This window comes from Thunnus maccoyii, chromosome 18 (assembly GCF_910596095.1).
Source record: "Thunnus maccoyii chromosome 18, fThuMac1.1, whole genome shotgun sequence".
Lineage (NCBI taxonomy): Eukaryota > Metazoa > Chordata > Actinopteri > Scombriformes > Scombridae > Thunnus > Thunnus maccoyii.
The window spans coordinates 18,258,939-18,272,567 of record NC_056550.1 but is presented as its reverse complement, the minus strand read 5'-3'; the positions used below and the strand labels follow the sequence as shown (position 1 = coordinate 18,272,567).

At 38.9% G+C, this 13,629-nt stretch overlaps 1 protein-coding gene across 1 annotated transcript; it reads left to right on the top strand.

The window, feature by feature from the left end:
- Positions 1 to 2,156: 2,156 nt before the first annotated feature.
- On the top strand, positions 2,157 to 13,514 carry LOC121883517 (myosin heavy chain, fast skeletal muscle-like). The gene is made up of 39 exons (XM_042391814.1): positions 2,157 to 2,377; positions 2,564 to 2,707; positions 2,793 to 2,949; positions 3,076 to 3,103; positions 3,191 to 3,293; positions 3,380 to 3,472; positions 3,562 to 3,625; positions 3,761 to 3,859; positions 3,942 to 4,045; positions 4,128 to 4,266; positions 4,762 to 4,880; positions 5,270 to 5,419; positions 5,499 to 5,669; positions 5,760 to 6,066; positions 6,191 to 6,270; positions 6,368 to 6,455; positions 6,554 to 6,671; positions 6,778 to 6,901; positions 6,997 to 7,133; positions 7,217 to 7,472; positions 7,629 to 7,871; positions 7,984 to 8,160; positions 8,281 to 8,426; positions 8,531 to 8,621; positions 8,720 to 9,109; positions 9,266 to 9,392; positions 9,675 to 9,793; positions 10,242 to 10,438; positions 10,561 to 10,744; positions 10,833 to 10,998; positions 11,097 to 11,221; positions 11,402 to 11,710; positions 11,802 to 12,005; positions 12,093 to 12,218; positions 12,341 to 12,511; positions 12,696 to 12,800; positions 12,884 to 12,979; positions 13,083 to 13,214; positions 13,479 to 13,514. Exons 1-39 carry the CDS (start codon positions 2,174 to 2,176, stop codon positions 13,497 to 13,499), a joined length of 5,814 nt encoding a protein of 1,937 aa, XP_042247748.1. The 5' UTR covers positions 2,157 to 2,173; the 3' UTR covers positions 13,500 to 13,514.
- Positions 13,515 to 13,629: the final 115 nt, after the last annotated feature.

The window sequence follows — 13,629 nt, the reverse complement described above, 5'->3', positions numbered from 1 at the left end:
TAGGTTAGAATTAGACTAATTAAATGGGTTCAATTTAGTTTGGAATATCACTGTTTAAGTTGACCACTAGAGATGAGACAGTCCAATAATGGGCCGTATGCAGGACATGCATTGTATTCAAGGTGACAGGAAATAACCATACAGACTAGCTGTAACAAATTTCCAGCTTTAAGAAACAATTGGCTACTAGATTAATGTAGTCAAAGGAAAGAATTATCTTTGCATGAAACATGTTTACTGAGAAATAGTACTAAATCAAAACTATAAATATTTAAATCATCCCCCTGTATTTTGCAAATATAGCATCTAATGTATTTGAGCACAACAAGGCTTTGCTCAAACAAGTTGACAAAAAAAAAACTACTGAGAACCTTTGACCTTACTTGAATAGCACACTGGACACATGCTATTCGGGTTGGCTGAAAAAAACTCAAGACCTTTGACCTTACTTGAATAGCATGTGCGCAACACATGTTTGCACAATAGACCACCTACCTATTGAGGTCACATGGGTGACTTTCTTCAAGGTCATCTTAGTTTTTGAAGAAAGGTTAGGTAAATATAAAAGGTAGCAACTTCACTCAACAATCCATATGAAAAACATAAAGGTAATTGGGGAAAAAAGTTAAAAGTACACTTTTATTTCCTCTCATTTATTATACATTGAAATTTAATGTTACAGTAGTCTTGGATACACTTTTTATTCATGGTTCTATTACAGTTATGGCATCTCTAACATCTTGTTTATTGGCATGGGACTTATTTTGGGTCTTATCCAAGCCTAGATGGCAACTGTTCGTCCACTCCATTCCAAGGCGATATGTAATCCCTCCTCAGCTTTTATGGAATGGCTCTCAGTGTCAATTTTATTTCAGACATCTGAGATGTGTGGTTGTCCTGCAACTGTATACCAGTGACATTTACATGCTTCTCCAAAACCACAGCCTGTGCCTGCCATTACACACTCTTCTAAGATTATTATCGCTAAGACTGGAGATCATTTACGGAAATCATATTTTATTATTGAAACAAGTTGGTGACAGATCTGTTATTAATTAAGCATACATTTGTACTGTGAGATCATAAAATATTGAAATTAAATTAAAAGTAAAATAATAACTAATAAATAAATAATACATTCATTTCAATTCAATTTCATTTCAATGAACTACCAAGGCTTACTTGTATGAATGTTTGGCAACTACACACCAGTGACATTTTGGTGCTTCTCCAAAACTGAAAAAAATCTGCCCCATAGTTCCATTACACCCATTATCAAAACTGTATTAATATATTAATATTGTATTAATATTCTATAGAGTTCAAATTTAACATTGATCCTATAATTTAATAATATGATGTATAAAATGTTTTGTATGCATATGTTTTAACAGATGTGTAATGCAATAGCTTGTAAGTCATATTAGAAAATCTAACACATAACTATGTATGAACATAAGTTGAAAAGCCATTGTTTACATTAACAGGTCTTTTTTAGATAATTTTTTCTAACACTTTGCTTTTTGACCATTAGTGTGCTTTGGCACAGGGGATGCTAGGGAAAAAAACATACTGCTACAAATGTAAGCACAAGGCAGTACAATCGCTGTAAATGTCAATGTCACAGGATTAGCGGCAACCTGACAAGAATACATGACCAAATTGAGCAGGGCACACCTACTGAGGAGACAGTCCTCCCTCTATAAAAGAGGCTGCTTAGGACTCTGTCAATAACTGGTAGGCTTCCAACTCAGGTGAGTACAAAGACTTGAAGTGGTTAATATTTCCAAAAGGTAATTTATCAATGACATACATACAACTGTGTTAATTAGCATCATGGATTTTTTTAATTTTATTTTCTGGCATTTTTCACAAGTTTTATTTTACACAATGTGATACCTTTCATTTTTGAATATGATATGCATATATTGATTTATGTACTCATGCTTCACCATCTATTAATAGGATCACAAGAACAGGCCTGACTATATTCCATCTTCTGTTTGGACCAAAGGAGGTAAATTATAGTTTATTTCAGGTGATATCCACATTTTCAAAACACACCTTACCTGATGAGCCAACCAACAGCAAGTTAACATTTTTTAAAAGAAATACAAGAAAAATACAATATGTATGAGCTCTCCTTATTTTCAGGCTCTTGTGAGGTGCCATCATGAGCACAGACGCAGAGATGGAGGCCTATGGCCCGGCGGCCATTTACCTCCGGAAGCCTGAGAAGGAGAGGATTGAGGCTCAGACTGCTCCATTTGATGCCAAAACAGCCTACTTTGTGGCTGAGGCTGAAGAGATGTATCTCAAGGGTAAACTCATCAAAAGGGAGGGTGGCAAAGCCACAGTTGAAACAATTACAGGAAAGGTAGGTGTACTAATGCCTCAAATGAAACCCTCTACAAATAACTAAAGAAAGTTCACAGAATCACAGTATCTAAAACATATGGATATTTGCTATTTTATTTTATAGACTCTCTGCAAAATAAAATGATTCATTTAATTAAACCTTGTTGATATTTAATAAATGTTCAATTTTATCTTTACTGTTCAGACTCTCACTGTAAAAGAGGATGACATCCATCCAATGAACCCTCCCAAGTTCGATAAAATTGAGGACATGGCTATGATGACCCATCTCAATGAGCCTGCTGTGCTGTATAACCTCAAAGAGCGTTTTGCATCATGGATGATCTACGTAAGCTTCTATATTATAACAGTGTGGTTGTATTTGTAAAGCCTGTGCATCAAATGGGCTAATGTTTCTCTCATTGGTACTACAGACTTACTCCGGCCTGTTCTGCGTCGTCGTGAACCCCTACAAGTGGCTTCCAGTGTACGATTCTCAGGTTGTGGTAGCATACAGAGGCAAGAAGAGGATAGAGGCACCACCCCACATCTTCTCCATCTCTGATAATGCCTATCAGTTCATGCTCACTGGTAATATCAAACTTAGTATTACACTGAATAATAAAAATAATAATGAATAATTAAACTGAGACAAACAAGAATCTAACTGCAGCAACTAGTATAGGTTTAACTTGACTCTGATTGCATACATTTCAGATCGTGAAAACCAGTCTGTCCTTATCACGTGAGTGTAACACAACTTCTTGAGATAATTCTCTACAAACTTCTTGACTTATAGCTAGTATTATAACATTGTCCTTTAATTCCCCAGTGGAGAATCTGGTGCAGGAAAGACTGTCAACACCAAGCGTGTCATCCAATACTTTGCAACAATTGCAGTGACTGGATCTAAAAAAGAGTCTAGCAAGATGCAGGTAAAAATGGTTGCCTGCTAAAAATCTTTAGCCACAGTTGATGGTTCTTGGATTTTTTTTTATGGCCTAATAACCATTCTATGTAGGGTTCCCTGGAAGATCAAATCATTGCAGCCAACCCTCTGCTGGAGGCCTATGGTAATGCCAAAACCGTGAGGAACGACAACTCATCTCGTTTTGTAAGTATTACAATTATAGAGCTGTACATAACTTTCCTATACTTATTGTTACTTAGAGTAAAACTGACATATTTCTGGTGAATATTTAGGGTAAATTCATCAGAATCCACTTTGGCTCCACTGGAAAGCTGGCCTCAGCTGATATTGAAACATGTGAGCTATAGTTTCTTACTGTAAAAAGTTTCCTTTTGTAGTTGGCAACATGAGTAGTGTACAAATGTACTGTCTTGCATTAACTATTGTTTGATGCTCATTTATCATTCATTCTTGTCTACCAAATGCTCACAGATCTGCTGGAGAAGTCCCGTGTAACCTTCCAGCTGTCTGCTGAGAGAAGCTACCATATCTTCTATCAGCTGATGACTGGCCACAAGCCTGAGCTCCTGGGTATGTTTTAACAAAATAATCAAATAATAAGAAAAAAATAGAAATAGGTGTAGACTTATGCATTTTCTCTACTTTCTTTCAGAGGCTCTTCTAATCACCACCAACCCCTATGACTACCATATGATCAGTCAGGGTGAAATCACGGTCAAAAGCATCAATGATGTGGAGGAGTTCATTGCAACAGATGTAAGTTCATTGTAATTTGTAGAATGATAGTAAATTATTATCAGAATAACTGAAAAAAGGATTTGCTTAACATAAATTGCAGACTGCCATTGACATCTTGGGCTTCAGTGCTGAGGAGAAGGTGGGCATCTACAAGCTGACTGGTGCTGTGATGCATCATGGCAACATGAAATTCAAGCAGAAGCAGCGTGAGGAGCAGGCTGAACCTGATGGCACTGAGGGTAATTGTAATAATATTGTGATATTTTACAGCACAGCACATTACAGCAGGTACACAAAATACTACAAACACACCACTGAAATTGATTTTTTTGCATAAACTTGGCTTCACAGTGCTATAACAGTGGGTTATATTGCTTGAATGCCAATTAGCAGCATTTCTCAGCTACAAAGGAGGTCTGGCAATCAACACCCAGTCCAAGTCATCTGTGTCAAAACTGTTCAAAATCTGATAATATTATGACAAGATATACCAAACACAAATAAAATACTATTAAGAGATACAATTAAGAGAAAAAGCAGTCACAAGCTCTAACTAATCAAAAAAGATATTGTAAATAGAACACACAGAGCAAGAAAAGAACTTTCAGCATTTTTACATACAATATCATATACATTGTTAATAGTCTTTTTCTTGCTTCATAAAATGTTAAATTGCTCTGTCTCATCCTTTGCATTTCTTTGTATTAATGGAAACCTCTTTGTCTATCAATCAGTGGCTGATAAAATCGCCTACCTCATGGGCCTGAATTCAGCTGATATGCTGAAAGCTCTGTGCTACCCCAGAGTCAAGGTTGGAAATGAGTTTGTGACCAAAGGTCAGACTGTTCCACAGGTAAAACAGCTTACAAAAGCTTAAATCTTTGACAATTAATTGGTTAACAATTTTTCCATTATCTATTTGTTAGCCTACTACTTTCTTGATTGTTTCCTCTATAAAATGTCAGAAAATACTGAGAAATGCTCATAAACCAAAAAGTCTAAAACACAAATATACTTGAAAACTATACTAGAAAAAAGCAGAAAATACTTACAACTGAGAAGCTGGAACCATTAAATGTTTGGCATTTTCACTATAAAAAAAATGAGTTAAATGATTCACTAATGATCGAAATAGCTGCTGATTAATTTTCTGTTCTGTCGATTGACTGATTAATTGTTTAAGTTCTAGAAGCAATGTTCATAAAAAAACGGCCATATACAGTCTTTTGCCTCTTCTTCTAGGTCAACAATTCTGTCATGGCTCTGTGCAAGTCTGTCTATGAGAAAATGTTCTTGTGGATGGTCATCCGTATCAATGAGATGCTGGACACAAAACAGCCAAGACAGTTCTTCATTGGAGTGTTGGATATCGCTGGATTTGAGATCTTTGATGTGAGTGATTTGAAGAACATTTGAGTTGTATCACTTCAACTATGTTTTTCTATGACTGATTATATTACCATAATTACAGTTCAACAGCTTGGAGCAACTCTGCATCAACTTCACCAATGAGAAACTGCAACAGTTCTTCAACCACCACATGTTTGTCCTGGAGCAAGAGGAGTACAAGAAAGAGGGAATTCAATGGGAATTCATTGACTTTGGTATGGACTTGGCTGCCTGCATTGAGCTTATCGAAAAGGTAAGACAATGCCAGGTAGAACTGAATTCCTGCTTTCTGAGTACAGACTAAATAATTGATTCTTTTAAATATAACATAATTTCCCCTCAGCCAATGGGCATCTTCTCCATCCTTGAAGAGGAGTGCATGTTCCCCAAGGCTACAGACACTTCTTTCAAGAACAAGCTGCATGATCAGCATCTTGGAAAGACCAAGGCTTTTGAGAAGCCAAAACCTGCAAAGGGCAAGGCTGAGGCTCACTTCTCCCTGGTTCACTACGCTGGTACAGTGGACTACAATATCACTGGCTGGTTGGACAAGAACAAGGACCCCCTGAATGACTCAGTTGTCCAGCTCTACCAGAAGTCCTCAAACAAACTTCTGGCCTTCCTGTATGCATCCCATGCTTCAGCTGAAGGTATGCTAATACTGTAACTAATGCATGGCAATGTGCTGATGCACCTGCTCTATTAAAATTTAGTTTCCTTGAACATAAAAATGAATAGTTAATAATTTAGTGGAACTCTGTTTTGAAAAAACAGAGGCTGGTGGTGGCGGCGGCAAGAAGGGTGGTGGAAAGAAGAAGGGTGGTTCTTTCCAGACTGTGTCTGCTCTTTTCAGGGTAAGTTTAACATTTGCGAAAATACAGATCAAATTTAACCTGATTGGTCAATGTTTTGAAGCTGACAATTCTGAAATGACAACATTTCATAACCCAGGAAAACTTGGGCAAGCTGATGACCAACTTAAGGAGCACTCATCCTCACTTTGTGCGCTGCCTGATTCCCAATGAAACAAAGACTCCAGGTTTGGTGTTTTTGTGCTTGCCTTTTTCTCCTCAGACGTAACCACTGATAATGAGTCCCTGAATTGTTATTAAACTGAATTGTTTTGTACATGTGCAGGTCTTATGGAGAACTTCTTGGTCATCCATCAGCTGAGGTGTAACGGTGTGCTGGAAGGCATCAGAATCTGCAGAAAGGGCTTCCCCAGCAGAATCCTCTACGGTGACTTCAAGCAGAGGTGACGCAATTTTTAATATAAGCAAGTCAAGTTGATTTCAGCAGAGTTAAAACAGCCAGCCAAGATGTGGGGTTATTGCAAGTAACAACATAATGTTGTCTTGTAGATACAAAGTATTGAATGCCAGCGTCATCCCTGAGGGACAGTTCATTGACAACAAGAAAGCTTCAGAAAAGCTGCTAGGCTCCATTGATGTGGATCACACTCAGTACAAGTTTGGACACACAAAGGTACATTTCTATGGACAATATCAATAAATTTAACATGTACATAAGTCCCATTGTAGCCCATGTCTGCTACTGATTTCCTTCACTTCACATCATAGGTGTTCTTCAAAGCTGGTCTGCTGGGTACACTGGAGGAGATGAGAGATGACAAATTGGCTGCACTGGTAACCATGACTCAGGCTCTCTGCAGAGGATTCCTCATGAGGAAAGAGTTTGTTAAGATGATGGAGAGGAGGTAGGATTATCATACAGTACACTGAATTCCAGTGTGATGTCAAACCAAAAATATCAATACACCAATTTATGCTATTCTTTCAGAGATGCTATCTTCACTGTCCAGTACAACATCCGCTCATTTATGAATGTCAAAAACTGGCCATGGATGCATCTGTACTTCAAGATCAAGCCTCTTCTGAAGAGTGCTGAGACTGAGAAGGAGCTGATGAAGATGAAGGAGAACTATGAGAAGATGACAACAGACCTGGCTACTGCCCTGGCCAAGAAGAAGGAGCTGGAGGAGAAGATGGTTTCCCTGCTGCAGGAAAAGAATGACCTGCAACTGCAAGTAGCAGCCGTGAGTAAAATGCAAAATGTTTTGCTGAGATAAAGTAGTCTAAGTCTTTTCTCAATTACTTTCAATGATGTAGCAATTACACTAAAACAATCTATTAAATATAAGTTTTGAAATATTTATCACTCAAACTAATACCACATGTATGTCCAAACTTAGGAAACTGAGAATCTCTCAGATGCAGAGGAAAGATGTGAAGGTCTGATTAAGAGCAAGATCCAACTCGAGGCCAAACTCAAAGAGACAACTGAGAGACTGGAAGATGAAGAGGAAATCAATGCTGAGCTGACTGCCAAGAAGAGGAAGCTGGAGGATGAATGCTCTGAGCTGAAGAAAGATATTGATGACTTGGAGCTCACCTTGGCTAAAGTGGAAAAGGAGAAACATGCAACTGAAAACAAGGTTGGGATAATTTTGAACCTACATTTGTAAAAAAATGAGAAAGTATATGAAGTTAGCTTCCAAACATATATGTAAAGTGATGGAAATAATGCAACTTGCCTGAAACTTTCAGGTGAAAAACCTGACAGAGGAGATGGCATCTCAAGATGAGTCTATTGCCAAGTTAACCAAGGAGAAGAAAGCCCTCCAAGAGGCTCACCAGCAAACACTGGACGATCTCCAGGCAGAGGAGGACAAAGTCAACACTCTGACCAAGGCCAAGACAAAGCTGGAACAGCAAGTGGACGATGTGAGAAAACATTACTTTTGATAACATGTTTGTATTGTTAGCTTGTATGTTAGAATTGACCTTCCATGATAAAAAATACAAAACATTATTTATGTCAACATTACAATATTTTCACAAAAGCTTGAGGGATCACTGGAGCAAGAGAAGAAGCTCCGTATGGACCTTGAGAGAGCCAAGAGGAAGCTTGAGGGAGATCTGAAACTGGCCCAGGAATCCATAATGGATTTGGAGAATGACAAGCAGCAATCTGAGGAGAAACTCAAGAAGTAAGTGCAAAAATAAGTCACTCCCTCATTTTTCCTGCCTTTATATACAGAAATGCAGAAAAAGTGTCAGAAATTCAGCATTTCTTTTTGCTTTCTACACTAAGGAAAGACTTTGAGACCAGCCAGCTCCTCAGCAAGATTGAGGATGAACAGTCTCTTGGTGCTCAGCTTCAAAAGAAGATCAAGGAACTCCAGGTAACATATTACACATACATATTAGTCTTAGCAAAGCAAGTACAACACATTATATTTCAAGTAATACACCTTTTTGATATTACTATCATCAAACTTAGGCTCGTATCGAGGAGCTGGAAGAAGAAATTGAGGCTGAGCGGGCTGCTCGGGCTAAGGTGGAGAAGCAGAGGGCTGACCTCTCCAGGGAACTTGAGGAGATCAGTGAGAGGCTTGAGGAAGCTGGTGGAGCAACAGCCGCTCAGATTGAGATGAACAAGAAGCGTGAGGCTGAGTTCCAGAAGCTGCGCCGTGACCTTGAAGAGTCAACCCTGCAGCATGAAGCTACCGCAGCAGCTCTCCGCAAGAAGCAAGCCGACAGTGTTGCAGAGCTGGGAGAGCAGATCGACAACCTCCAGCGTGTCAAACAGAAGCTGGAGAAGGAGAAGAGCGAGTACAAGATGGAGATTGATGACCTCTCCAGTAACATGGAGGCTGTTGCTAAAGCAAAGGTATGCACTGTTTTTCAGGAAAACACAATTGCATGAGATTTCAGCAAATGTCCAAATAGAAAAAAATGTAGAATAAATAAAGAATACCTCATCAGTAAATTCCATGTTCCCTTCATTTGTGTCATGTACAGATTATGTACTTTTGTACAATTACAGAGCAATCTGGAGAAAATGTGCAGAACTCTTGAAGACCAATTAAGTGAAATTAAGTCCAAAAATGACGAGAATGTTCGCCAGCTGAATGACCTGAGTGCACAGAGGGCAAGACTGCAAACAGAGAATGGTGTGTACCCAAAGATGTGAAGTGTATAATACTATATAAATCAGTGTTTGTACAGATGTATATAGTTTAATCCACAATGATGTAGGTTTTGTTACCTGTTGTCATGTATTAACTATAGCCCTATTTTTTTTTTTTAAAAAAACTGCCATTTCCATGTGTAGGATTTTTCTACTTGTGCATTGTGCAATCTTTTTAAATAGTTTGTTTTCTTTTAAAGTAAAATACTTTAAGCTATATTCAGGTACGGAAGAAGTTATCCGAATCTTATTCTTATTTGTGCAGGTGAGTTTGCTCGCCAGCTTGAGGAGAAGGAAGCTCTCATTTCCCAGCTCACTAGGGGCAAACAGGCGTACACTCAGCAGATCGAGGAGCTTAAGAGACACATTGAGGAGGAAGTGAAGGTAGAAGATCTTATATTTGCATTGTCTGTTGCTATGTAATGAAGTCTAACTGGGCTGTCTGTCCTATTCATCAGATATTTTATATCTCAGGTAATGTTTTCGACACCACTGGTCTTTTTTAACAACACTGGATGAATAATGGATCTATACCCTGTGAACCAGTGCTAAATATCAGATAGACTGGACAAATACGACATTCTATTTAAAGGTCAAGCTGTAAACAAAAGTAGATATGTCAAGACAAGCACTGGTCTTTTTCAAAAAACTTGAATTAATGAAAGATTTAATTTGTCTGTCTGTTTCTTAGTTAAGATGACAAAATGAAGTTACTCTTTAATAATCCCCATGAGGAAATTGGGTAGGTTGTTAATGTAAAGACATTCTGTGTTTGTGTATGTGCTACATTATGTAAATTAAGACTTTCATGCTTCTTATTATGAATTTATAGGCCAAGAATGCCCTGGCCCATGCTGTTCAGTCAGCCCGCCATGACTGTGATCTGCTCAGAGAGCAGTTTGAGGAGGAGCAAGAGGCTAAAGCTGAGCTGCAGCGTGGAATGTCCAAGGCTAACAGCGAAGTTGCTCAGTGGAGAACCAAATATGAGACTGATGCTATCCAGCGCACTGAGGAGCTGGAGGAGGCCAAGTACATAAAACCTCTTCTTCATAGATAAACTAAACAGTACTTTTTAATCACATGTTTTGCTTTTCATATAATTTGGGATCTATATTTGCAATTAAGTACAAGAAAATACTTGCTTACTGCAGGAAAAAGCTTGCCCAGCGTCTGCAGGATGCTGAGGAGTCCATTGAGGCTGTGAACTCAAAGTGTGCCTCTTTGGAGAAGACCAAGCAGAGGCTACAGGGTGAGGTAGAGGACCTCATGATTGATGTAGAGAGAGCTAATGCTCTGGCTGCCAACCTTGACAAGAAACAGAGGAACTTTGATAAGGTAAGAGGAAATCAAAACCACACTGATTTGAGTGAAACACAAATCTATTGTAGTAATTAATCATTGTTATTCATCTATATCATTCTAGGTCCTTGCAGAATGGAAACAGAAATATGAGGAGGGCCAGGCAGAGCTGGAAGGAGCCCAGAAGGAGGCTCGCTCTCTCAGCACTGAACTGTTCAAGATGAAGAACTCTTACGAGGAGGCTCTGGATCAGCTGGAGACCATGAAGAGGGAGAACAAGAACCTGCAGCGTAAGTCAATTACAATCTACATTTGAGGAAAATAATCATTTATTACCAGTTATGAAGTGTATAACAATGTGTATCTCTTTTTTGTTTTAACCCTGAAGAGGAGATCTCAGATCTGACTGAACAGATTGGGGAGACTGGAAAAAACATCCATGAGCTTGAAAAAGCCAAGAAGGCTGTAGAAAGTGAAAAGGCTGAAATTCAGACTGCCCTTGAGGAGGCAGAGGTATTTTTTTTTTTTTTTATTTAGTTTGTTTGTTATTGAAATAATTCAGCCAACTTTGTAATTTAATAAAAACTCTCATAATGGTGCCATTAGTTTTTAAACTAATTTTAAATGAGTTTTGTTGCTGTGACAGAACAGCCATTTTTGTACTTAGCTATACTAAGATGACTTTTCTTGCAGGGCACACTGGAGCACGAGGAATCCAAAATTCTCCGTATTCAGCTTGAGCTCAACCAGGTCAAAGGTGAGGTTGACAGGAAGCTTGCAGAAAAGGACGAAGAGATGGAGCAGATCAAGAGGAACAGCCAGAGGGTGATTGACTCCATGCAGAGCACTCTCGATTCTGAGGTCAGGAGCAGGAATGATGCCCTAAGAATCAAGAAGAAGATGGAAGGAGACCTGAATGAGATGGAGATTCAGCTGAGCCATGCCAACAGGCAGGCTGCTGAGGCCCAGAAACAACTGAGGAATGTCCAGGGACAGCTCAAGGTGAGCTTCATACAGTATGATCACTGAATAAAGAAATGGTTTAAGAGTAATGAAAGTTAACATATCATCTTTTTATTTTATTTGTTGTCAGGATGCCCAACTGCACCTTGATGATGCTGTCAGAGGACAGGAAGACATGAAGGAGCAGGTTGCCATGGTGGAGCGCAGAAATGGCCTGATGGTGGCTGAGATTGAGGAGTTGAGAGGTGCTCTGGAGCAGACAGAGAGAGGACGCAAAGTGGCTGAGCAGGAGTTGGTTGATGCTAGTGAGCGTGTCGGACTGCTTCACTCTCAGGTTTGTTTTCATTAATACATAAGACCCTAATGTTTTAAAAATGCATTATAAATATCATATTAAATATAACTTTTCTTAAATATTCAGAACACCAGTCTTCTGAACACCAAGAAGAAGCTGGAGTCTGACTTTGTGCAGGTTCAGGGTGAAGTGGATGATGCTGTTCAGGAAGCAAGAAATGCTGAGGAGAAAGCCAAAAAGGCCATCACTGATGTGAGTTTACAACTCTAAATCTTCAATTTTATGAATAATTTAACATTTTCATATACTGCCATACACTGATAATAAGCTCATTATTACTTAAATTTGAATTAGAAAACTTCTCATCATTTCAGGCTGCCATGATGGCTGAGGAGCTGAAGAAGGAGCAGGACACCAGTGCTCACCTGGAGAGGATGAAGAAGAACCTGGAGGTCACAGTCAAGGACCTGCAGCACCGTCTGGATGAGGCTGAGAACCTCGCCATGAAGGGTGGCAAGAAGCAGCTCCAGAAACTGGAGTCAAGGGTATGCACTATATATAAATGCTCACAACAGATTTTCTGGAGGTGCATCACACTTTCAGTAAATGCTCACAGACTAGTTTAAGGATAAAAAAATCATACTTTCAATTCATCACACAAATTCTGCCATTCTTTCTCTGCACTGAAATCCTTGTACAAAACTTTGACTATTTATCATCACATTGCAGGTGCGTGAGCTGGAAGCTGAAGCTGAGGCTGAGCAAAGACGTGGAGCTGATGCTATTAAGGGAGTCCGCAAATATGAGAGGAGAGTGAAGGAGCTGACTTACCAGGTAATTTCTGATGTAACTAAAAACTATCCTGAATACTTAATTTTTTTCTATACTCCATTGGTAACAATCCTTTCTTTGTATAGACTGAGGAGGACAAGAAGAATGTGGCCAGACTTCAGGATCTGGTGGATAAGCTGCAGCTCAAAGTGAAGGCTTACAAGAGACAGGCTGAGGAGGCTGTAAGTCAAATACATTGATGTAACCAATCATCTACAGTTGTTTTAATAATATCACCATTAAATGTCTTCTAACTAAATTAATACAACTCCAAATACTTAACAGGAGGAGCAGGCCAACACTCACATGTCCAGGTTCAGGAAGGTCCAGCATGAGCTGGAGGAAGCTCAGGAGCGCGCTGACATTGCTGAGTCCCAGGTCAACAAGCTGAGAGCCAAGAGCCGCGATGCTGGAAAGGTAACTGTATCATTCTATTTAAGTGTGTCATGTATAAAACATATGCATATACATCATCTGCAAGCATCTACATGCACCTTTGCTGATAACAGGCCCTTAACAAATCAACATCTTTCTGTAAGAATACACGCGTTAACTCTAGTTACATCATCCCATAAAATGTTTCATTGCTTTTTCCATCAGTATACACTGAATGTGTTATATTCATACTATACTACATTTCAAACACTGGAAACAAGTACTAATTATCTCTTTTACTTTCAGGGAAGTGACTCTGCTGAATAAGATACAACATCCAGCTGAATCATTTCAACAGAGTTCATACAATATGAACCGCTTGAAAATTGTCGTCTGTAAATCTTCAATAAATGTTGAAAAATCTTAAGTGTTCTGTTTTGTTTTTACTTCTTGTTTG